This window comes from Oncorhynchus gorbuscha, linkage group LG18, assembly GCF_021184085.1.
Source record: "Oncorhynchus gorbuscha isolate QuinsamMale2020 ecotype Even-year linkage group LG18, OgorEven_v1.0, whole genome shotgun sequence".
In the NCBI taxonomy this organism is placed as follows: domain Eukaryota; kingdom Metazoa; phylum Chordata; class Actinopteri; order Salmoniformes; family Salmonidae; genus Oncorhynchus; species Oncorhynchus gorbuscha.
Genome location: NC_060190.1, coordinates 44,105,558 through 44,133,328, shown reverse-complemented (window position 1 = coordinate 44,133,328; position 27,771 = coordinate 44,105,558). Strand labels below are relative to the sequence as shown.

General features: G+C 45.9%; 1 protein-coding gene across 4 annotated transcripts in view; it reads right to left on the bottom strand.

Moving 5' to 3' along the window:
• LOC124003439 (low-density lipoprotein receptor-related protein 1-like) overlaps positions 1–27,771 on the bottom strand; it is a 182,549-nt gene that overhangs the window by 92,507 nt on the left and 62,271 nt on the right. For all 4 annotated transcript variants that reach the window (XM_046311699.1, XM_046311701.1, XM_046311700.1 and 1 more), the window contains exons 3-6: positions 22,995–23,132; positions 14,106–14,225; positions 13,739–13,867; positions 13,306–13,566 (exon numbers count right to left, since the gene is read on the bottom strand). In XM_046311699.1, coding sequence (XP_046167655.1) covers positions 13,306–13,566; positions 13,739–13,867; positions 14,106–14,225; positions 22,995–23,132 — 648 coding nt within the window. The remainder of the gene's footprint in view (positions 1–13,305; positions 13,567–13,738; positions 13,868–14,105; positions 14,226–22,994; positions 23,133–27,771) is intronic.

Sequence of the window (27,771 nt, the reverse complement as noted above, 5' to 3'; positions counted from 1 at the left end):
TTCACCATAACCCCTTCCCCATTACCCCCTTCCCCATTACTTCCCCATAACCCCCTTCCCCATTACTTCACCATAACCCCCCTTCCCCATTACTTCACCATAACCCCTTCCCCATTACTTCACCATAACCCCCTTCACCATAACCCCCTTACTTCACCATAACCCCCTTCACCATAACCCCTTCACCATAACCCCTTACTTCCCCATTACCCCCTTACTTCCCCATTACCCCCTTCCCCATAACCCCCTTCCCCATTACTTCACCATAACCCTCTTCCCCATTACCCCCTTCCTCATTACTTCACCATAACCCCCTTCCTCATTACTTCACCATAACCCCCTCCCTCATTACTTCACCATAACCCCCTTCCTCATTACTTCACCATAACCCCCTTCCCCATTACCCCATTACTTCACCATATACCCCATTACCCCATTACATTTCACCATATACCCCATTACCTCACCATATACCCCATTACTTCACCATATACCCCATTACTTCACCATATACCCCATTACTTCACCATATACCCCATTACTTCACCATATACCCCATTACTTCACCATATACCCCATTACTTCACCATATACCCCATTACTTCACCATATACCCCATTACTTCACCATATACCCCATTACTTCACCATATACCCCATTACTTCACCATATACCCCATTACCCCATTACTTCACCATATACCCCTTCCCCATAACCCCTTCCCCATAACTTCACCATAACCCCTTCCCCATAACCCCCTTCCTCATTACGTCACCATAACCCCTTCCCCATAACCCTCTTCCCCATTACTTCCCCATAACCCTCTTCCCCATTACTTCCCCATTACCTCACCATCCCCATGACCCCCTTCCCCATTACCTCACCATGACCCCCTTCCTCATTACTTCACCATGACCCCTTTCCATATTACTTCACCATAACCCCCTTCCCCATAACCCCTTCCCCATTACTTCACCATAACCCCCTTCCCCATTACCCCCTTACTTCACCATATACCCCGTCCCCATTACTTCACCATAACCCCCTTCCCCATTACTTCACCCCCTTCCCCATTACCCCCTTCCCCCTTCCCCATTACTTCACCATAACACCCTTCCTCATTACCCCTTACTTCACCATAACCCCCTTCCCCATTACCCCCTTACTTCACCATAACCCCCTTCCTCATTACTTCACCATAACCCCTTCCTCATTACTTCACCATAACCCCTTCCTCATTACTTCACCATAACCCCTTCCTCATTACTTCACCATAACCCCTTCCTCATTACTTCACCATAACCCCTTCCTCATTACTTCACCATAACCCCTTCCTCATTACTTCACCATACCCCCCCCTTCCTCATTACTTCACCATAACACCCTCCTCATTACTTCACCATAGCCCCCTTCCTCATTACTTCACCATAACCCCTTCCCCATTACTTCACCATAACCCCTTCCCCATAACCCCCTTCCCCATTACTTCACCATAACCCCATTACCCCATTACTTCACCATATACCCCATTACCTCACCATATACCCCATTACCTCACCATATACCCCATTACCTCACCATATACCCCATTACCTCACCATATACCCCATTACTTCACCATATACCCCATTACCCCATTACTTCACCATATACCCCTTCCCCATAACCCCCTTCCCATAACTTCACCATAACCCCTTCCCCATAACCCCTTCCCCATAACTTCACCATAACCCCTTCCCCATAACCCCCTTCCCCATAACTTCACCATAACCCCCTTCCCCATAACCCCTTCCCCATTACTTCACCATAACCCCTTCCCCATAACCGTCTTCCCCATTACTTCCCCATAACCCTCTTCCCCATTACTTCCCCATTACCTCACCATGACCCCCTTCCCCATTACCTCACCATGACCCCTTCCCCATTACCTCACCATGACCCCCTTCCTCATTACTTCACCATGACCCCCTTCCTCATTACTTCACCATGACCCCATTACCCCCTTACTTCACCATGACCCCTTCCTCATTACTTCACCATGACCCCCTTACTTCCCCATTACCCCCTTACTTCCCCATTACCCCTTACTTCCCCATTACCCCCTTACTTCCCCATTACCCCCTTACTTCCCCATTACCCCCTTACTTCCCCATTACCCCTTCCCCATTACCCCCTTTCCCCCTTCCCCATTACTTCCCCATAACCCCTTCCCCATTACTTCACCATAACCCTCTTCCCCATTACCCCCTTCCCCATTACTTCACCATAACCCCCTTCCTCATTACTTCACCATAACCCCTTCCCCATTACCCCCTTCACCATATACCCCGTCCCCATTACTTCACCATAACCCTCTTCCCCATTACCCCCTTCCCCATTACTTCACCATAACCCCCTTCCCCCTTACTTCACCATAACCCCCTTCCCCATTACCCCTTACTTCACCATAACCCCCTTCCTCATTACTTCACCATAACCCCCTTCCTCATTACTTCACCATAACCCCCTTCCTCATTACTTCACCATAACCCCCTTCCTCATTACTTCACCATAACCCCTTCCTCATTACTTCACCATAACCCCTCCTCATTACTTCACCATAACCCCCTCCCTCATTACTTCACCATAACCCCCTCCCTCATTACTTCACCATAACCCCCTCCCTCATTACTTCACCATAACCCCCTTCCTCATTACTTCACCATAACCCCTTCCTCATTACTTCACCATAACCCCTTCCCTATTACCCCATTACTTCACCATATACCCCATTACCCCATTACTTCACCATATACCCCTTCCCCATAACTTCACCATAACCCCCTTCCCCATAACCCTCTTCCCCATTACTTCCCCATAACCCTCTTCCCCATTACCTCACCATGACCCCCTTCCCCATTACCTCACCATGACCCCCTTCCTCATTACCTCACCATGACCCCCTTCCTCATTACTTCACCATGACCCCTTTCCACATTACTTCACCATAACCCCTTCCCCATAACCCCCTTCCCCATTACTTCACCATAACCCCCTTCCCCATTACCCCCTTACTTCACCATATACCCCGTCCCCATTACTTCACCATAACCCTCTTCCCCATTACCCCCTTCCCCATTACCCCCTTCCCCATTACCCCCTTCCCCATTACTTCACCATAACCCCCTTCCTCATTACTTCACCATAACCCCTTCCCCATTACTTCACCATCACCCCCTTCCCCATTACTTCACCATCACCCCCTTCCCCATTACTTCACCATCACCCCTTCCCCATAACCCCTTCCCCATTACTTCACCATAACCCTCTTCCCCATTACCCCCTTCCCCATTACTTCACCATAACCCCCTTCCCCATTACCCCATTACTTCACCATAACCCCCTTCCCCATTACCCTTTACTTCACCATAACCCCTTCCCCATTACCCCCTTACTTCACCATAACCCCTTCCCCATTACTTCACCATAACCCCCTTCCCCATTACTTCACCATAACCCCTTCCTCATTACTTCACCATCACCCCTTCCCCATTACTTCACCATCACCCCTTCCCCATTACTTCACCATCCCCCCCTTCCCCATAACCCCTTCCCCATTACTTCACCATAACCCTCTTCCCCATTACCCCCTTCCCCATTACTTCACCATAACCCCCTTCCCCATTACCCCATTACTTCACCATAACCCCTTCCCCATTACCCCTTTACTTCACCATAACCCCTTCCCCATTACCCCTTACTTCACCATAACCCCTTCCCCATTACTTCACCATAACCCCTTCCCCATTACTTCACCATAACCCCCTTCCTCATTACTTCACCATAACCCCCTTCCTCATTACTTCACCATAACCCCTTCCTCATTACTTCACCATAACCTTCCCCTTCCTTCCTCATTACTTCACCATAACCCCTCCCTCATTACTTCACCATAACCCCTTCCTCATTACTTCACCATAACCCCCTTCCCCATTACCCCATTACTTCACCATATACCCCATTACCCCACCATATACCCCATATACCCCATTACCTCACCATATACCCCATTACCCCATTACTTCACCATATACCCCATTACTTCACCCATATACCCCATATACCCCATTACTTCACCATATACCCCATTACTTCACCATATACCCCATTACTTCACCATATACCCCATTACTTCACCATATACCCCATTACTTCACCATATACCCCATTACTTCACCATATACCCCATTACTTCACCATATACCCCATTACTTCACCATATACCCCATTACTTCACCATATACCCCATTACTTCACCATATACCCCATTACTTCACCATATACCCCATTACTTCACCATATACCCCATTACTTCACCATATACCCCATTACTTCACCATATACCCCATTACCCCATTACTTCACCATATACCCCTTCCCCATAACCCCCTTCCCCATAACTTCACCATAACCCCCTTCCCCATAACCCCCTTCCTCATTACTTCACCATAACCCCCTTCCCCATAACCCTCTTCCCCATTACTTCCCCATAACCCTCTTCCCCATTACTTCCCCATTACCTCACCATGACCCCCTTCCCCATTACCTCACCATGACCCCCCTTCCTCATTACCTCACCATGACCCCTTCCTCATTACTTCACCATGACCCCTTTCCATATTACTTCACCATAACCCCCTTCCCCATAACCCCTTCCCCATTACTTCACCATAACCCCTTCCCCATTACCCCTTACTTCACCATATACCCCGTCCCCATTACTTCACCATAACCCCTTCCCCATTACCCCTTCCCCATTACCCCCTTCCCCATTACTTCACCATAACCCCCTTCCTCATTACTTCACCATAACCCCTTCCCCATTACTTCACCATAACCCCTTCCCCATAACCCCCTTCCCCATTACTTCACCATAACCCCCTTCCCCATTACTTCACCATCACCCCCTTCCCCATTACTTCACCATAACCCCTTCCCCATAACCCCCTTCCCCATTACTTCACCATAACCCTCTTCCCCATTACCCCCTTCCCCATTACTTCACCATAACACCCTTCCTCATTACCCCCTTACTTCACCATAACCCCTTCCCCATTACCCCCTTACTTCACCATAACCCCCTTCCTCATTACTTCACCATAACCCCTTCCTCATTACTTCACCATAACCCCTTCCTCATTACTTCACCATAACCCCCTTCCTCATTACTTCACCATAACCCCCTTCCTCATTACTTCACCATAACCCCCTTCCTCATTACTTCACCATAACCCCCTTCCTCATTACTTCACCATAACCCCTTCCTCATTACTTCACCATAACCCCTTCCTCATTACTTCACCATAACACCCTCCTCATTACTTCACCATAGCCCCCTTCCTCATTACTTCACCATAGCCCTTCCTCATTACTTCACCATAACCCCCTTCCCCATTACCCCATTACTTCACCATATACCCCATTACCCCATTACTTCACCATATACCCCATTACCTCACCATATACCCCATTACCTCACCATATACCCCATTACCTCACCATATACCCCATTACCCCATTACTTCACCATATACCCCATTACTTCACCATATACCCCATTACTTCACCATATACCCCATTACTTCACCATATACCCCATTACCCCATTACTTCACCATATACCCCTTCCCCATAACCCCTTCCCCATAACTTCACCATAACCCCCTTCCCCATAACCCCCTTCCCCATTACTTCACCATAACCCCTTCCCCATAACCCTCTTCCCCATTACTTCCCCATAACCCTCTTCCCCATTACTTCCCCATTACCTCACCATGACCCCCTTCCCCATTACCTCACCATGACCCCTTCCTCATTACTTCACCATAACCCCCTTCCTCATTACTTCACCATAACCCCTTCCTCCTTCATTACTTCACCATAACCCCCTTCCTCATTACTTCACCATAACCCCTTCCTCATTACTTCACCATAACCCCTTCCTCATTACTTCACCATAACCCCTTCCTCATTACTTCACCATAACCCCCTTCCTCATTACTTCACCATAACCCCCTTCCTCATTACTTCACCATAACCCCCTTCCTCATTACTTCACCATAACCCCCTTCCTCATTACTTCACCATAACACCCTCCCTCATTACTTCACCATAGCCCCCTTCCTCATTACTTCACCATAGCCCCCTTCCTCATTACTTCACCATAACCCCCTTCCTCATTACTTCACCATAACCCCTTCCCCATTACCCCATTACTTCACCATATACCCCATTACCCCATTACTTCACCATATACCCCATTACCTCACCATATACCCCATTACCTCACCATATACCCCATTACCTCACCATATACCCCATTACCCCATTACTTCACCATATACCCCATTACTTCACCATATACCCCATTACCCCATTACTTCACCATATACCCCTTCCCCATAACCCCTTCCCCATTACTTCACCATAACCCCCTTCCCCATTACTTCACCATAACCCTCTTCCCATTACCCCTTACTTCACCATTACCCCCTTACTTCACCATAACCCCTTCCTCATTACTTCACCATAACCCCTTCCCCCCCTCCCTCATTACTTCACCATAACCCCCCCCATTACCCCTCATTACTTCACCATAACCCCCTCCCTCATTACTTCACCATAACCCCTCCTCATTACTTCACCATAACCCCCTTCCTCATTACTTCACCATAGCCCCCTTCCCCATTACCCCATTACTTCACCATATACCCCTTCCCCATAACCCCTTACCCCCTTACTTCCCCATTACCCCCTTACTTCCCCATTACCCCCTTACTTCCCCATTACCCCTTACTTCCCCATTACCCCTTACTTCCCCATTACCCCTTACTTCCCCATTACCCCTTACTTCCCCATTACCCCTTACTTCCCCATTACCCCCTACCCTTACTCCCCATTCCCCATTACCCCCTTACCCCCATTCCCCCCTTACTTCCCCATTACCCCCTTACTTCCCCATTACCCCTTACTTCCCCATTACCCCCTTACTTCCCCATTACCCCTTTACCCCCTTCCCCATAACCCCTTCCCCATAACCCCTTCCCCATAACCCCCTTCCCCATAACCCCCTTCCCCATAACCCCCTTCCCCATAACCCCCTTCCCCATAACCCCCTTCACCATAACCCCTTCACCATAACCCCTTCACCATAACCCCCTTCACCATAACCCCCTTCACCATAACCCCTTCCCCCTTACTTCCCCATAACCCCCTTCCCCATAACCCCTTCCTCATTACTTCCCCATAACCCCTTCCTCATTACTTCCCCATAACCCCTTCCTCATTACTTCCCCATAACCCCCTTCCCCATAACCCCTTCCTCATTACTTCCCCATAACCCCCTTCCCCATAACCCCCTTCCTCATTACTTCACCATAACCCCCTTCCCCATAACCCCCTTCCTCATTACTTCACCATAACCCCCTTCCCCATAACCCCCTTCCTCATTACTTCACCATAACCCCTTCCCCATAACCGCCTTCCTCATTACTTCCCCATTACCCCCTTCCCCATAACCCCTTCCCCATAACCCCTTCCCCATAACCCCCTTCCCCATAACCCCGACTGCTGCTTTACCAAGGAATCCTTAACACTCAAGCTAATCAAACTGGCCTTAGAATCAATTCAACCATTAACATAAGGCTAGCTGACAGAGTTTATTACGTCGTGCCAGCTCCATCCTACAGTACTTAGGATAGGTGACTGTACACACACACACACACACACACGCACGCACACACACACACGCACACACACATTTAATCCAATACAATGTACTAAAATACAGATATATTTGGGTTTTCACAAACAGCCATTTTACATAGCTAGACATGGCTCAGACATTGGGGCCTCCAGTCAAGAGGAGACTGCTACACAGCCCTAATCTTTTAAAACACCCCCCCCCCAACTAAAGCTAGTGTACAGCTAGACATGCTGGTCTTAACTCAAATCCCCTTGTTAAAGATGATCATTAAACCTACTCATTTCCGCCCAGCCTCTGTCCCAGTAACCTAGACATTGTTTATTTTTATCTTTTAATGAGGACTTCCCAGTACTGTAACACCCAGTAGGGGTGGCAGTGCCTTGATGGCTGTGTAGGCAGGCACAGTGTTAGTCAGTGGCTAATCTGGGGCCTGCCCTGGCCCTGTGTGGCTGTCTGTGAGGAGCTTCCCTCCCTGGCGATGTACTTTAGTGAGGCCAGGTCACTGATTGGGTAGGGGGTTAGAGCAAAGAATGCTTTGCCAGGCACGCGCCTGCCTTTGACCAATTAGCTCCTTTACGCGGAAGCACATTCCCACATCCACAATCCACCCCTCACCAGTCTGTTCGGCTAAAGTGTTAGGCAAGTGTGATTGTTTTTAAAAGGGATTATTCTGTGCTTATAAAACGTTGTTAATAACAGTGGATTATTCACATTTTGGGTTAACGACGTAGCCCTTTACACTCGTACCAGTAAACGGGTTGAAAATGGCTGATTTGGACACTGATAAGTGCCTAAACTGAATGCAGTGGTTGTACAGTGACATGCTATACACACACACACACACACACACACACACACACACACACACACACACACACACACACACACACACACACACACACAGTCAGAGCTCTGACTCTGCGCTTCACGGGTTTTGACTGACAAACGTTTTGAACTTGTGCACCGCTTGCAACAAAAAGTTGACCCAATCCCTCCTGCTAATTGGGCAACTTTTGAAAATGTTTTGTCTGAGTGAGGGACTTGCTGAAAATTAAGAGGACTCTTAAGTATTTTTGAAAGATGAGACGTTGAGGATTATAATAAAATACCGCTTTGATGTCATGCAAGCCAAACACCTGTGAGTCCAAACGTTCACTTCACATTTCCATATCATAAAACTCATTTACAGTGTTAACATTCATGACCACTGTTTGATGTACAGCTACAAGATGACATTCTGTGTTGTTCTGAACAGAAGGAGCCTGTTTGTTGTATTGTGAAAAGAAGTTGCAGCGGACCACGTACAATTATACACAAGTACTGCGGACACCGCTTCAAATAATATATGCCATTTAGCAGACGCTTTTATCCAAAGCGACTTACAGTCATGTGTGCATACATTCTACGTATGGGTGGTCCCGGGGATCGAACCCACTACCCTGGCGTTACAAGCGCCATGCTCTACCAACTACGGCTATTTCATCTATACCTGTTGCTGACAGTTGTAGAAAATTGAGTACACCGCCATGCAATCTCCATAGACAAACAATGGTTGGAGATGGGCCTTACGAAAGAGCTCAGTGACTTTCAACGTGGCATCGTCATAGGATGCCACCTTTCCAACAAGTCTGTTCGTCAAATTTCGGCTCTGCTAGAGCTGCCCCAGTCAACTTTGGTAAGTATTGGAGGTAGGTAAGATAGATATATACAGACAGAAAGTGAGGAACAAAACAGAGAAAGAGAGAGAGAAAGAGAGAGAGAAAGAGAGAGAGAAAGAGAGAGAGAAAGAGAGAGAGAAAGAGAGAGAGAAAGAGAGAGAGAAAGAAGAGAGAGAGAGAAAAGAGAGAGAGAAAGAAAGAGAGAGAAGAGAGAGAGAGAGAGAAAGAGAGAGAGAGAGAGAGAGAAGAGAGAGAGAGAAAGAGAGAGAGAAAGAGAGAGAGAAAGAGAGAGAAAGAGAAAGAGAGAGAAAGAGAGAGAAAGAGAGAGAGAAAGAGAGAAAGAGAGAAAGAGAGAGAAAGAGAGAAAAGAGAAAGAGAGAGAGAGCAGGAAGAACACATCTGGACCGCTCATCTGTGTGGCATGCCGAGGTCATGAATCACTGCAACCGCAAACCCTTCATGTCCTATGTGACGACCACTGCCATTGGCTGCCTGCTCGACCCGGCCGCGTCGACTCAGCGAGCGAGGCCCGTTCATTCGCTGTCACACTCACACGCCAAGAGCCTCAGCAAACTATCAACTCTCCCTAGCCTAGTCTCTGAGGGCTAGGCTAGCTAGCACTGGAGCGTTGACAAACACTACTCAACTCTCCCTAGCCTACTCTCTGAGGGCTAGGCTAGCTAGCACTGGAGCGTTGACAAACACTACTCAACTCTCCCTAGCCTAGTATCTGAGGGCTAGGCTAGCTAGCACTGGTGTCATATTAGACAGTCAGACAGTGTCATATTACCAACATCTCTAGTGCACAGTCAAGGTTCCAAGCTGATAAACCGATAGGAAAATAAAATAAACGATTAACATATTACAGAAAGAAACAAAATATGCAACATCCATAGTGGATGGATAACTAGCTAAAGGTCGTAGCTTCTATTCTGAGGGTTTCTGTGAAAATAACAGCAATAAGGGGGACAGACAACATATCCTCCAAAGGATTGTGGCAGTTTTACACACACACACACACACACACACACACACACACACACACACACACACACACACACACACACACACACACACACACACACACACACACGATAACTCTGGAAACAGGAAGTAGGTGACGTGGTGGCAGGAAGTGGAATGCCAATTTATTGTTTCCTCGCCACGGCAATACAGCCCCGGTCGTCGCTCCACTCTGGCAGGCAGCACTTCACAACACAGCACACTGGAGCAGCCGTGTGTGTGTCTGTTGCTTGTGTGTGTGTGTGTGTCTTCATGGGTGTGTGTGTCTGTGTGATAGACATGTGTATCCATGTGTGTGTGTGTGCGCCTCTATCATTTGTGTGTCCATGTGTGACTATGTGTCCATGTGTGTGTGTGTGTGTGTGTGTGTGTGTGTGTGTGTGTGTGTGAGGCAGAGAAAGGGGGAGAATCTAGCTGAAGCTGTTGGAATTTCCTGCACATTCCTTTGGTTCAGAATCAGCACACATATACAGCAAGGCGAGCCGAAGGGCTCTACTGCTCAATTAGACAGGAAAGGGGTGAGATGAGAGAGGGGGGAGGGAAAGGGATAGTGGTTTGAGGGTCAGGGGTGAAGTATCTCTAAACTCACGCAGTAGAGAGAGTGTGTGGTTAGTCTGTAGGTTGATGCATTAAAGCTGTCTACTTGTTTACCCCCCTCTGGCTCTGTTCTGACACACTGAACACCAGCTATGGCCACCACTGTGTGTGTGTGTGTGTGTGTGTGTGTGTGTGTGTGTGTGTGTGTGTGTGTGTGTGTGTGTGTGTGTGTGTGTGTGTGTGTGTGTGTGTGTGTGTGTGTGTGTGTGTGTAAAACTGATAAGTTTCTACTATGAACATATGAAATGTGTGTAAATGAATCATACTCATTAAAAACTGTAATGTTGTCAAGTGTAGTCCACAAGGGGGACATGTAATAAACAGGTAAGTACCAGTACTAGATGTGGTGCTGTTTTTGCTCTGTTTCATAGTGGAAAGTCTCCTCTAAAACCAGGCCATGAGTGTGCAGTAAACTGGGGGAGGTAGGGAGGCAAGATGGGAGTGGAGGGAGGGGAGATGGGACAGGGAGGGGAGACTGGGGTGGACCTATAAGCTATACACACACTCATACACACGCTCATACACACGCTCATACACACGCTCATACACACGCTCATACACACGCTCATACACACGCTCACACACACGCTCACACACACGCTCACACACACGCTCACACACACGCTCACACACACGCTCACACACACGCTCACACACACGCTCACACACACGCTCACACACACGCTCACACACACGCTCACACACACGCTCACACACACATGTTTTTCCTTAGATCCACAGGCTCTGTTTTTCCTCTTACTTTTTTTTTTTACTGGAAGAGAAACTGCTTCGGAATTTTTCCAAACTGGCCGTTACACAACTCCGGCTACAGTGTTAACACACCAACACGCACAAAATGCAGGCACACACACACACACTTCCTCTACGTGTAGAACTGCCACAGTATGTGTCATATTCAACTGGAGTTGGTGGTAGACAAACAGAGGGAGATGTTGATGCTATGATGTAATGTGCCTGCTGTGTTGTAACAGTGTACTCCACTCAACTATTCATGCTGTAACAGAGGGTGATACTCTATTGTACTAACTGTTTGCTGTTCTCACAGTGTAGATGTTAATGTACTTGAGGGTGTAGCTGTTGGTGTATTATCTGACTGTTACTCACCTTGAGCAGTGTGGTATGATACAATGTAGTGTACTAAAAAGTATTGTATAGTTAGAGTAATATTATACTGTATTTTACTGTACCATACTTTCCTACAGTGCACCCAGTGCAGGCAAAATGATGTATATTATACTGTATTGTACTATACTATAGTGAGGCAGATGTTGTTATTGTAGGGTACTATTATATAGGGTAACACTAGTTGGATAGTCCCATGTAGATTTTCAGTAGATGTTCAATAACTGTCAACAACCTCAACCTTTATTGTCGTACATGTTTTTATTTAACTAGGCAAGTCAGTTATGAACAAATTCTTACTTACAATGACAGCCTACCCCGGCCAAACCCGGACGACGCTGGGCCAATTGTGCGCCGCCCTATGGGACTCCCAATCACGGCCGGTTTTGATACAGCCCAGGATCACAACCGGGACCTCTACGCCACTCGGGAACCCTATTCTAAACCTAACCCTAAATAACATAGTATAGTATGGCCATACTATACATATAGATGGCCATACTATCCAAAATAAGGTGTGACCTTTCATAGTGTATGGCATACTATTCGACAATGTACTCACGGTACAGGCTGAGGGAGTGATATATAGTGTAATATTATATTGTACTATAGTACTCACGGTGCAGGCTGAGGGAGTGATGTATTGTATTATATTGTACTATAGTACTCACGGTGCAGGCAGAGGGAGTGATGTATAGTGTAGTATTATATTGTACTATAGTACTCACGGTGCAGGCTGAGGGAGATGATGTATTGTGTAGTATTATATTGTACTATAGTACTCACGGTGCAGGCTGAGGGAGATGATGTATTGTGTTGTCTTATATTGTACTATAGTACTCACGGTGCAGGCTGAGGGAGATGATGTATTGTGTAGTATTATATTGTACTATAGTACTCACGGTGCAGGCTGAGGGAGATGTTGATGTATTGTGTAGTATTATATTGTACTATAGTACTCACGGTGCAGGCTGAGGGAGATGATGTATTGTGTAGTATTATATTGTACTATAGTACTCACGGTGCAGGCTGAGGGAGATGTTGATGTATTGTGTAGTATTATATTGTACTATAGTACTCACGGTGCAGGCTGAGGGAGATGATGTATTGTGTTGTCTTATATTGTACTATAGTACTCACGGTGCAGGCTGAGGGAGATGTTGATGACCCTCTCGTCAGCAAAGCTCTTGAGATTGGGGATCTTGGCACACTTGAGGTGGGTGGAGGCCGACGAATCGCCAACGTGGATCCAGCAGACCTGTTCCTGGGCGTAGAGGAAGTCCATGGCGGTGGTCTGCTTGGTGGTGGTGGACAGCAGGCTGATCGTGGTGCCGCTCAGAGACGTGGCCTGGATGTTCTGACTGTTGGCGATCAGCAGCACCGAGTTCCTTTCTACTGGTACTAGGAGAGGAGTGTGAGTGGTGTGTAAAGGTAGGATATCAACAAAGTGGCCAACAGCTCATAAGAACTCCGCACAGTAGATTTACACTAGATTGAAAGCCCCCTGGAAAGCTGAGAGGGAGAAAAAAGAAGAGACGAGTGTTGGTAGCAGTGACCGGTGGTTATTACCTACCATTTTTGGCCTTGCAGGAGCGGTTGTCGGGCTGAGGGAGGTAGCCCTCCACACAGCTGCAGGTGTACGAGCCCTCTGTGTTGGTACAGGACTGGCTGCAGGTCCCGTACACACTGCACTCGTCAAAATCTGGCCACAACACATAGTACATGTTACACATGGGACAATCACTGGTTAGCTATAGTTAGTGCACAAAAATCCTCCATCTCTTTTTCATGGTCCTTTGACCAGGAATAATTGCCCACTAGACTTTTACAATTAGGTTAAACATGGTATAGGCCAGGCCTACTGTTTATAAAGCCAATAGCAGGCTGTAGGCTGTCACAGTGTCTAGAAGGCTAAAGGTTTTCCGGTTGGTGGAACTCACCTTTACATGTTTTGCCGTCCAGCCCTATTTCATATCCACTCTTACAGTAACACGCAGTGCCCGACGGAGTCACCGAACAGTTGTCCTGGCAACTCGACAGAGTGCAGTTGGCGGCGAATTCTGTAGAGAGACCGGGAGAGAGGGAGAAGAGATAGGAAAGGATACGTAAGAGTCACTTTGAGAGGCAACGTCTGTAGAAACAATGGATGGGCTGGAGGTAGGTAGAGGGTAGATGAGAGTGGAGGAGTGGTGGGGAAGGGAGCAGGACACAGGAAGAGGGTATTGGCATGACAGAAAAGGGGAATTCATAAATATTCTGTAATTAAAAGGGACATTACTTTAAGCCTCCTGCTGTGTTCCGGTCGAATTGGACCAATTTACAAGTTCTCGCTCTGAAAAATGTAGTTAATTTAATCTGATTGTCATAAGGATCCATGATTTTGTCCACACAGGGCATCTGAACACACAAAATACATTTGGATGATTTTCATACAATTTTGGGTGGTTTATTTAACTTTTATACACCTGTGGTGTTCCCAGTCAAACATGACCAGACATTAGAAATGAATGGGTGAGACTACAATTAGTGAATAAAATTGAGTTCAGGCACATGCCCATTCATCAGAAGGACACACCCCACCAACCTCACTCCCCACGGGAACCTTTCCCCAATATAATCTTTCCCCACGGGAAGCACACCTGTTGGCATTCTCACAAACAATCACAACATGTTTCAATAATATATATAACTTCTCACAGCTCTGGTATATAAAGCATTTTTGAGGCCTTGCTCACAATTAATTCTGTGGCAGCACAATGACCAAACTATATACTGTGTGTGAGGATGTTGATCATATCTTTGATCATGACACTGGTGAGGAGGAGAGCGTCCTTGTTAAACTTTGACACAAAGTAGTCTGATAAATAGCACAATATGTTTAATCTGAGTATTTGTTATAGTCAAAATAATCCATACATTATGCATTTTTTACTCAAAAACGAGTTGTATGAGCTCCAGTCAATGAGGCCTACAGGCCATAAATAGCAAGTAGAAGTTCAAAGGTTCTTGTGAACATTGCAAGTTAAGTTGATAAAAAGATCTAACACAACATTAGGTGATAATATATGTATTATTATGGATTTATAAATCAGTTATAATGGGGCAGTCAATGAAAGTAGGTTACTTTCATTGCTCAGTGTGTCTGCTGCCTGTCACGTGTGCTCCCTCTCCAGCCTCTAGGTGACCAGGCTGGTCCTTATGGCGCAGACCTTTCACCATCGTTACTCGCACCTGCGCATCAGACTCACCTGGACTCCATCACCTCCCTGATTACCTTCCATATATATATATATATATATATATATCAGGGAGGTGATAGAAGGTAATATGGAAGGTAATCAGGGAGGTGATGGAGTTCAGGTGAGTCTGATGATGTGCAGGTGCGCATAACGATGGTGAAAAGGTTTGCCATAACGACCAATTTGTAAGTCGCTCTGGATAAGAGCGTCTGCTAAATGACTTAAATGTAAATGTAAATGACCAGCCTGGTATAAATAACTCCTCTTGGTTCCTTCCCCAGGTGTTATTGTTTCTGTTCCAGTGTTTAGTCTGTGCGTTGTTCATGTTTCTTGTTTTGCATTTATTTATTAAAAACACTCACTCCCTGAACTTGCTTCCCGACTCTCAGTGCACATCGTTACACTGCCAAATAGCCTACTTGGTTTTCACAACTCTGGAAGACTGACTAGTTGGGGACAGCAGGTAGCCTAGCAGTTAGAGCATTGGGACAGTGACCAAAAAGTTGCTTGTCGAAACCTGAGCTGGCAAGGTGGAAAATTAGCTCAGCCCTTGAGCAAGGCAGATAGCCGCCAACAACTACTGCTCTGATGTCAATTAAGGCAGCCCCGCCACCTCTCTGCTTCAGTTAAAAATGGAAGATACATTTTGGTTGAATGCATTCAGTTGTGCAACTGATTATTAATACTATGCATGCCAGTCTCTCCTGGCTTATTGTTGGAGGTAAGACTGAATGCACCACTTATTGTTTTTTATTTGGAAATTCCCAATTTTTTACGTAGTCAACTTACATATAGCACTGACACAGACATGACACCAGGGGACTTTTCACCGTCCCCAGGTCCAGTATTATACAGAGCCATGAGTGCATGGAACTCCCATCTTATACAGAGCAAGTGAACAGCAAACATGGTTTAAATAAACAAATTAAGCAACACCTCACGGCATAACGCCTCTCCCCCATGTGACCTACTTGTTGTGTGTATGTACTGACATGTATGTGTAACACACTACATGTTAATGTTTTTAAATGTCGATTGTAAAGTCTTGTCTGAAATGTATTTTTCGTTATGTGTCGGACCTCAGTAATACTAGCTGTCGCTAAATGGGGAACATAATAAATAAAAATGCAAATTGGTATCCCTCTTCCCTTTCCCTAGCTCAGGCTTGTTGCCATGTAAACTCAGCAAGACGGGGTCCTTTTTCAGGACCCCGTCTTCCAAAGATAATTTGTAAAAATCCAAATAACTTCACAGATCTTCATTGTAACGGGTTTAAACACTGTTTCCCATGCTTGTTCAAAGAACCACAAACAATTAATGAACATGCACCAGTGGAACGGTCGTTAAGACACTAACAGCATACAGACGGTAGGCAATTCAAATTTAGGACACTGAAGATGCCTTTCTACTGACTCTGAAAAACACCAAAAGAAAGATGCCCAGCATCCCTGCACATCTGTGTAAACGTGCCTTAGGCATGCTGCAAGGAGGCATGAGGGCTGCAGATGTGGCCAGGGCAATAAATTACAATGTCTGTACTGTGAGACGCCTAAGACAGCGCTACAGGGAAACAGGACAGACAGCTGATTGTCCTCGCAGTGGCAGACCACATGTTACACCTGCACAGGATTGGTACATCCGAACATCACACCTGCGGTAAAAGGTACAGGATGGTAACAACTGCCTGAGTTACACCAGGAACGCACAATCCCTCCATCAGTGCTCAGATTGTCCGCAATAGGTTGAGAGGGGCTGGACTGATAGCTTGTAGGCCTGTTGTAAGGCAGGTCCTCACCAGACATTACCGGCAACAATGTCACCTATGGGCACAAACCCACTGTCACTGGACCAGACAGGACTGGCAAAAAGTGCTCTTCACTGACGAGTCGCGGTTTTGTCTCACCAGGGGTGATGGTCGGATTGGCGTTTATCGTCGAAGGAATGAGCGTTACACAGAGGCCTGTACTCTGGAGCAGGATCGATAGAGGTGGAGGGTCCGTCATGGTCTGGAGCGGTGTGTCACAGCATCATATGACGGAGCTTGAACAGCAAGAAATTGCAAATCTGGTGAAGTCCATGAGGAGATGATGCACTGCAGTACTTAATGCAGCTGGTGGACACACCAGAGACTGACTTACTTTTGAATTTGACCCCCCCCCCCCCTTGTTCAGGGACATATTCCATTTCTGTGAAACTTGTTCAGTTTGTTTCAGTTGTTGAATCTTATGTTCATACAAATATTTACATATATTGAGTTCGCTGAAAATAAACGCAGTTGACAGTGAGAGGACGTTTCCTTTTTGCCGAGTTTGGGTTGATCATCTTTACCATAGATATGTCTGTCCATCATGGACACTAAATCACTGTAAAAACTGCAAAACAGCAATTTTATATGTTGGAATCAGTAGCCCAGGCTCTAGCCATATAGGACATTGTCTGTCACACCAGACCCAGAGCTGGGGGCTTGCCTCTGGGCATAGGGAAGTAGGAAAGCCTGGGTATAAAAAAATGGGCCCCTGGGCCTTGGAAAAAGTGCACCTCTCAGCTTCCTATGGGCAATCAATGCTCCCAAAACCCAGTGAACTGTACTCACACCCAATAGAGGAGAAGTCAGTGCATGTAGGAGTGTATCTGTGCATGTTAAAGAGTGGGTGGTTTTAGTGAGTGGGAGAGTAGGTTGTGTGAGGTGTGCGTGTTGTGTGTGGGTGTTTAGTGGTTGGTAAAGGGATATACAGAGAGCTGGCCCTAGCTACGGGCATCCACACACCCCATCACACACACAATGGGGTTTTTGTGTGCCTGGCCAGGGAGAGAAATCCACAGGCAAACACTGCAGCCCGGCACTAATCAATCCCTCATAGGCAGGACAGGCCTGTGCCAAGGCGGACCTCAAGCACACACACAACCACACACACACACACACACGAATCATTCATCCATACACGCCTTAATATTGCTGTCACACGCTCACACAATGACAACTCTCATCTCACGGAGTCATGAGTTGTCACCACTACATCCTGTGAGAATACCTGTGTATGCCTGGCCAGTGTTCTGAGTCAGAGCAGCAGAGACAAAACAGCAGCGGTCACATTAGACCTGGATAATATCTATCACTCACACCGTTTAAGGGCAACATCAGCCCATTCACACTGTCAATATACACCAGAGAGGGGAGAGGAGAGAGAAAGAGAATGAGAGGTAGAGGGAAAAAAAGAAGAGGGGAGAGGGAAATACACTGCTCAAAAAAATAAAGGGAACAAACAACACAATGTAACTCCAAGTCAATCACACTTCTGTGAAATCAAACTGTCCACTTAGGAAGCAACACTGATTGACAATAAATGTCACATGCTGTTGTGCAAATGGAATAGACGACAGGTGGAAATTATAAACAATTAGCAAGACACCCCCAATAAAGGAGTGGTTCTGCAGGTGGTGACCAGACCACTTCTCAGTTCCTATGCTTCCTGGCTGACGTTTTGGTCACTTTTGAATGCTGGCGGTGCTTTCATTCTCGTGGTAGCATGAGACAGGAGTCTACAACCCACACGAGTGGCTCATGTAGTGCAGCTCATCCAGGATGGCACATCAATGCGAGCTGTGGCAAGAAGGTTTTCTGTGTCTGTCAGCATAGTGTCCAGAGCATGGGGGCGCTACCAGGAGACAGGCCAGTACAGCAGGAGACATGGAGGAGGCCGTAGGAGGGCAACAACCCAGCAGCAGGACCGCTACCTCCGCCTTTGTGCAAGGAGGAGCACTGCCAGAGCCCTGCAAAATGACCTCCAGCAGGCCACAAATGTGCATGTGTCTGCTCAAACGGTCAGAAACGGACTCCATGAGGGTGGTATGAGGGTCCGACGTCCACAGGTGGGGGTTGTGCTTACAGCCCAACACTGTGCAAGACGTTTGGCATTTGCCAGAGAACATCAAGATTGGCAAATTCGCCACTGGCACCCTGTGCTCTTCACAGATGAAAGCAGGTTCACACTGAGCACATGTGACAGACGTGACAGAGTCTGGAGACGCCGTGGAGAACGTTATGCTGCCTGCAACATCCTCCAGCATTACCGGTTTGGCGGTGGGTCAGTCATGGTGTGGGGTGGCATTTCTTTGGGGGGCCGCACAGCCCTCCATGTGTTCGCCAGAGGTAGCCTGACTGCCATTAGGTACCGAGATGAGATCCTCAGACCCCTTGTGAGACCATATGCTGGTGCAGTTGGCCCTGGGTTCCTCCTAACGCAAGACAATGCTAGACCTCATGTGGCTGGAGTGTGTCAGCAGTTCATGCAAGAGGAAGGCATTGATGCTATGGACTGGCCCGCCCATTCCCCAGACCTGAATCCAATTGAGCACATCTGGGACATCATGTCTCGCTCCATCCACCAACACCACATTGTACCACAGACTGTCCAGGAGTTGGCGGATGCTTTAGTCCAGGTCTGGGAGGAGATCCCTCAGGAGACCATCCGCCACCTCATCAGGAGCATGCCCAGGCGTTGTAGGGAGGTCATACAGGCACGTGGAGGCCACACACACACACACACTACTGAGCCTAATTTTGACTTGTTTTAAGGACATTACATCAAAGTTGGATCAGCCTGTAGTGTGGTTTTCCACTTTAATTTTGAGTGGGACTCCAAATCCAGACCTCCATGGGTTGATAAATTTGATTTCCATTGATCATTTGTGTGTGATTTTGTTGTCAGCACATTCAACTATGTAAAGCAAAAAGTATTTCAATAAGAATATTTCATTCATTCAGATCTAGGATGTGTTATTTTTAGTGTTCCCTTTATTTTTTTGAGCAGTGTAGATCGAGAGAGGTAGAGGGAACTGAAGTTTCAAATTGAAGAGTTTGTTCTTATTAAAGGTGGGACACCTAAAGTAGCTGGCTTCCTGGTTCGTTTTCCACAGTTCAGAACATTATCGTTGAGTAGCACAAAATATGAAAACAAGTCAGCACCTTTGCCCATTGCTGGTGGTAATCCATAGCTACATTGCTTTATCAAACGTCTGAAAGCTCTGTAGAAGCACTAGCAGGTGTCACTTACAAGATGCCCCATAAATCACACCACCACCTCAATGTCACTGTGTTACAATGGGGGTACCGCGACGCAGACACGCCAATGGGACATAAAGCCCCATTGCAGGTCAAGGTACAACGAATGTATAAAACATTAAAGGACACCTGCTCTCTCCATGACACAGACTGTCCAGGTGAATCCAGGTGAAAGCTATGATCCCTCATTGACGTCACTTGTTAAATCCACATAAAAACCAGTGTAGATGATGGGAAGGAGACGGGTTAAATAAGGATTTAAGCCTTGAGACAGGATCGCGTATGTGTGTCATTCGGAGGATGAATGGGCAAGACAAAAGATTGCAGTGCCTCTGAACGGGGGTTATGGTATTAGGTGCATCGTGTGTCAAGAACTGCAACGCTGCTGTGTTTTTCCACGCTCAACAGTTTCCTGTGTGTACCAAGAAAAGGTCCACCACCCAAAAGCCAAGTTCACACAATTGTGAGATTCATTGGAGTCATCATTGGGGGGGGGGGGGGTATTGATTTAAGCACTCTGATAACCATGAGGAACGTATGAAGGATGGTTAACCCCGCTAACCTGCCATTTGACTACCTGGGAAGATGAAAGCCGGCCTATGGAGATGCGCACACCCACACCACTCAAAGCCCTGCCAGCGTGAAGCGGCATGAAAATTTGATGTCCCGCCTCTCTCCGTGTTACTGCTATAAATATTTAATCCTTCTGAAGGGGTGGAAGGATGAAGGGATGGAAGGATGGGAATTGAGGTGACAGGTGTCTCATGGGATCCAATGAAGTGGTTGTGGTGTTGACCACACTTAAAATCCTAGTGTTACACTAACACATGCAGTACGTGTGTGCGTGTGTGTGCGTGCGTGTGCGTGCGTGTGTGTGCGCGTGTGTGTGAGTGTGTAGTCTAGTATTAGGTAGTGAACGGGGGGGGGGATTGGTAGTTACATATCACAATATTATTTCGGACGATATTATATTGATACTTTGACTCCATATGTTGATTTGTAAAAACTAAAAATAATGTTTGTTTTTGCTAGGTAGATTATTTGCTATTTTGCACAAAAACTCTTGTATTTTTCATCCTATAGCTTGTTCTTTTTAAATAGTGAACCAACATGTTTTCAGCACTTTTCTTTCCATGACTGATCAAAATGTATTTTCTCATGCTCTCTCCTGTCCATCTGCAGCAGACATGGTGAGCAATATGTTTGGATCATTAAATCGCAGTATGGAATCGCATTACATAGAGAATGGTGAGAATCCCAATACATATCGTATGGGCAGCTAAGTACCATGATAATATTGTATCGTGAGGTCCCTGGTAATTCCCAGCCCTTAGTACTAGGGTATTATTTTTTACCCCCCCCTTTCCAATTTATGCCATTGGCCAACCATGACCCATTCATGGATTGTACCAGCCATGGGTATTAGACAACCTTTAGTGCTTCAGCTAACACCAATCTATCCAGCCATCCTGTCCTCTAGCTCACCCGTCCAATAAAGATCCACTGGCTTTTCACACGATCCCGTTTTTCTTTCTCTCCATTTAGTCAACCAAATCAGAATCCGCACGTGTTTTCAGTGAAGAACTTTCGTTGGCACAGTTATTTTGGAAAATAGGTAATCCAGGCTGGATAATCATGATTTGTGCGTGCTCCCAGTTTTTGTTTAGGAAAAGCCAGTCACAGTGTGAACACAGACACAAACTGACACACACACGTTTAGAAGTCTGATCCGCCTTATACACACACTCACACCTGCTTACAGAGCTGTAGCTAAGGTATGGGCAGTATAGTCATGACAACAACATCTCCCATGAGAAACAACATAAGTGTGATAATACAGATGGGCAGAAAGAGAGAGAAAGGGGTGGGGGGGGGATAATTAAAAGAGGGGGATGAAAGGAGTGGTACCGAGATTAGAGAGGGGGGAAAGGGAAAAGAGCGATGGGGACAGCTTTCTATAGCCTTACATTAGACGAGGACAAAGACCTTGGCAAACTATTTACTTAATAATTTAGCTTTAATATTTAAAAATTAAAAATGTTACTGTTTAACTTGTGTGTCCACTCTGTCCTATACATTAAGCACATTCAGGTCAATAATAGTTAACCAGGGCCAGAAATGGGAGAAATACTGTAGGTAGCCAGACTTGCAAAACCCCAAGGGAATTCAACAATGCTTGGTGGAAAAATCAGTTTATTATAATCCTACACATGTTTCTTACATGTAAATCATAGTCATAATCCAATTTTATAGACGGAGTAATGTCTGATGTGGGCAGCATGCATGTTCTGTGTACATTAATGTGGGGGTAGGACGCTATAAGCCTTAGTGCATGGCCATGCTAGAATCAATCTGCCATGACCAGGCCACCTCGCCTTTATTGTTATGCTGCAAGATTCCCTGCCTGGGCGGAGAATGTATGGGGGAGGGTTAAGCGACAAATACAATGCACTGTACCATCTGTACAGGCTACTTGAATAGGGGGACGATGGAGAGGCAGGAAGTGAGGGTGGGTGTGTGTTCAGTACCTCTGCAGTGCGGCCCCTCGTCCCAGCCATCGGTACAGTCCGGAACTCCGTTGCATAGTTTGCTCATGTGGATACACAGCTCTATCCCCCCACACTGGTACTCGTTGGGTGGGCACCGCGACACACGGCTGTGTGGACCTGGAACACAGGCAGGGACAAAACATGATTTAGACCAGGGATCCCCAACTGGTGGTCCTATTTCATTTGGCCTCCCAAGTTTGAGAAAAATAATATATTTGTATTTAAAAATAATAATAATAATGTTGGACATAAAAGTCCGTAAGAACACCAGCAAATCAGTTCCGTTATTTCAATTTTGGAAATATGTTTGAAAATATTCCCACCCATAATAGAGAGATCATATAAAAATGTCAGCAAGGTTTGAAATGATTATGCTTTAGTCAAATGTGTTCTGTTTGGGCTTCTTGGATCAATTTTCAGTCTACAAATGATTTATAATTATATCTCAGCCCCTTGACCATCCACTCAAGAAGCCTGTGGCTGAATGCAGTTGATGATCCCTGATTTAGACCAACATTAACAAAGGCCTGTACTGCACCTTTTCAATGAACCTCTATCCCTCCTCTCCTTTCCAATCGTTCCCTGTTGTAGTGTTCTACCACCACTCTTCCTTCAAACTCCATCACATCATCCTGATTCTATATACAGATGTGCCCTGTGCAGCAGTTTTAGACAAATGTTCAACCACAGAGAAACGTGTACAACTCTTGGGGAATAAACAGTGAACCGTTGTCTAAGAGTCTGCTTTGTCAGGGCACAGCAGGGTGAAGTGCAAACACATCATTACCCTGGTTGAGATTGGCCAAATTACTACTTTACAAACACACACACGAGGGGGAAAAAATAATACCAGCCTTCAGCTCTGGTCAGTGTGAAATTGGTGGCATGACAACATACTGTATGCCGAGACAGGGAAGCAGAGGAGGGGTTAAACAAATGGGAAATGTGAAGTTTAGACTTTAGGTCAGAGTTTCTTGGTCCTGGGGACCCACATGGCTGCACTATTTGTTCTGGCCCAGAATGAAGGCGACCCCTCAGATTCAATTGATCATCTCACCAAGCCCTTGATTAACTGAATCAGGTGTGTTGTTAAACGGGCAGGAACAAAACAGTGCAACACATTAATGCCCCAGGGCCAGGATGAGGAAGCTGTAGTTCAGAAAGGACTGTTCGAGGAAGCTATGCTCGCCGAGACACTTCATCTGTATTGCTTTATTTAATAGAAATGTTTAAAAGGCTAATCGTCTTCTTACTAGATTGCTTAGGGCCTCAGCGAAGACTCCTGCCCAGGGCTGCACAGCCACAGTGGACTAGACCAGAGCAGGGCTTTGCCCACAAGTGGGACTCAGTGAATGACTCAGCAGATTATATTTGGAACTCCAGGCCAACCACGCCACCAGACTGACTGTTCCCCAGGACCAGCCAATCCTCCAGTCTGTCTGTCGCCCAAAACATCACGTTTCAAATCTCCCCAGTCCTCCCCTGTCCACATCCATTTTGAGTTATATTAGGTTAAAGACATTTCAATGTGAAATTGTTGCTGAACAGAGGGCTTACGATTTTAATTTACGACACTAACGCCTATTAGAAAATATAAACATACAGTTGAAGTCAGAAGTTTACATACACCTTAGCCAAATACATTTAAACCCAGTTTCACAATTCCAGACTTTTAATCCTAGTAAAAAGTCCATGTCTTAAGTCAGTTAGAATAAAGTGGTGATCCTAAGAATGTGAAATAATAGAGAGAACAATTTATTTCAGCTTTTATTTATTTCATCACATTCCCAGTGGGTCAGAAGCTTACATGCACTCAATTAGTATTTGGTAGCATTGCCTTTAAATTGTTTAACTTGGGTCAAACGGTCCAGGTAGCCTTCCACAAGCTTCCCATAAGAGGTTGGGTGAATTTTGGCCCATTCCTCCTGACAGAGCTGGTGTAACTGACTCAGGTTTGCAGGCTTCCTAGCTCACACACGCTTTGTCAGTTCTGCCCACAAATGTTATATATGATCGAGGTCAGGGCTTTGTGATGGCCACTCCAATACCTTGACTTTGTTGTCCTTAAGCCATTTTGCCACAACTTTGGAAGTATGCTTGGGGTCATTGTCCATTTGGAAGTCCCCTTCGCGACCAAGCTTTAACTTCCTGACTGATGTCTTGAGATGTTGATTCAATACATCTACATCATTTTACATCCATTTTGTGAAGTGCACCAGTCCCTCCTGCAACAAAGCACCCATACATCATGATGCTGCCACCCCCGTGCTTCACGGGTGGGATGGTGTTCTCCGGCTTGCAAGTATCCCCCTTTTTCCTCCAAACATAACGATGGTCATGATGGCCAAACATTTCTATTTTTGTTTCATCAGACCAGAGGGCATTTCTCCAAAAAGTACGATCTTTGTCCCCATGTGCAGCTGCAAACCTCTGTCTGTTTTTTTTAATGGTGGTTTTGGAGCAGTGGCTTCTTCCTTGCCGAGTGGCCTTTCGGGTTATGTCGATATATGACTTGTTTTACTGTGGATATAGATACTTTTGTACCCGTTTCCTCCAGCATCTTCACAAGGTCATTTGCTGTTCTGGGATTGATTTGCACTTTTCGCACCAAAGTACATTCATCTCTAGGAGACAGAAGCATCTCCTTCCTGAGCGGTATGACAGCTGCGTGGCACCATGGTGTTTATACTTGATGACTATTGTTTGTACAGATGAACGCAGTACCTTCAGGCGTTTGGAAATTGCTGCCAAGGATGAACCAGACTTGGAGGTCTACAATTTTGTTTGAGGTCTTGGCCAGTTTATTTTGATTTTCCAATGATGTCAAGCAAAGAGCCACTGAGTTTGAAGGTATGCCTTGAAATACATCCACAGGTACATCTCCAATTGACTCAATGTTAATTAGCCTATCAGAAGCTTCTAAAGCCATGACATCATTTTCTCCAATTTTCCAAGCTGTTTAAAGGCACAGTCAACTTAGTGTATGTATACTTCTGACACACTGGAATTGTAATACAGAGAATTCTAAGTGAAATAATCTGTCTGTAAACAATTGGAGAAATGACTTGTGTCATGCACAAAGTAGAGGTCCTAACAGACTTGCCAAAACTATAGTTTGTTAACAAGACATTTGTGGAGTGGTTGAAAAATGAGTTTTAATGACTCCAACCTAAGTGTATGTATACTTCCCACTTCAACTGTATGTTACATTAAAGTAGGATGCAGTAAAATGTTTTCCTATGATGTTTGTGATACTAAAGCTGTAACTATGGTCATGTCTAGACTTGAAAGTTCATGCAGTTATTGTATTCTGATCATTGAATTCCGAAAACGTCCTGCGTCTACACCTACATTTAAATGTGTCTACCCTGTCCACATTGTGTTCGGATTCCCTTTTCCCGCACTATATTCAAATGCAGTATGCAATCTGCAAACGGTGGAACAGGCTAAATCTGATAATCACACAACTTGATGGCAGTAGTCAACTAAGGTAGCTAACTAGCCAGCTAACCTCTGTAGCTAGCCAGCAAGCTAGCTAGCAAAGCTAAATAAGTTTGTTGGCTAGCATTCCTGAAGCCATCAGACATTCCTCAGATGCCAGGAACGCATTTCCTCCAACGTTTGATGAAAAAAAGTTGCCTCTCACTCCTGAAATCACAAGTTTTCTGACTTGTGGGCGAAGTGCTGATGACGTTGCCCACTGGATGTGCTTTCAAAAGCCTGATTGCGCCCAGACTGAGGAGAAATGTGCACACAACCCCTTTCTGAAGTGGTTAGCCAGATCTGAACACGATCCAACCACGATAAGGCTTTTATAGATCTGTCTTTTCAATGTGACCTTCATATTGTGATAGCAGAAGTCACATGCAAGCGTCAAGTGTAGACCCGGTCTATGTGCTGTACACTGCTTTGATGTTGTTGCGCAACGCGGTTTACTGAAATGGTGTTGCTGTGCCTGTTATTTGTGCGAGCATAGCATCATGTTCGGAGAGTGCTTAGACATCTGGGACAAAAACCTAAAGTCCTGGGTGGTCGGCTGCATCTTGTATTTTTTAGTCACTCAGACAGATTGGATGGACGCATCTCTCCTGTTAGTCCCTCTCCACGTTTCAGTGCTTTACACAATACCATGAACATTGCCTGGGCTTACATGGGAGATGTTCAAGGAATAGGTAACAGAGCAACTCGTGGCCTCCAAAACAAAGCTTGCTAACCTTGAAGAACAGGGGATGATTTTGTACTGATAATTATGGCTAATTGGGCCATATTTTCAAACTGCAAACTGAATACAAACACAACTCCTGCTAACTGCTAATTAGCTGAAAGATGAGCCTTCACTGTAACTTAATGCCAGCCTTGGAGATCTGTAAGTGTTGCCCAAAAGTAGCATTCTATGATTAGTAACACTTCAAGGGGAAACATTTGTTTACAGACACGAGCAAAATGTTCCCCCTCGTTGAATGGTATTTTTCAGGATCTTTCAGATGTAAATGAGAGTCTGTGGGGTGCAAAGTCTGGAACTGAACGCTCCCTTCTCTTAGGGGTCCATCTCTCTCCGCCCACACAAAAAACCAAACTGTTGGTCTTGGCAATCTCTCTCCCCCCATCCCTCTCCCCCTCCCATATCGCTCCCTTTTCTAACATCTGCTGACCCATTTACAAAAAATAATCTAAAACATGGGGCAGAATGTGGGGAGAAAGAAAAGTAAATGGAGAGTGAGAAGCAAATAGGTAGAAAGCAAAGAGAAAGAGAGTG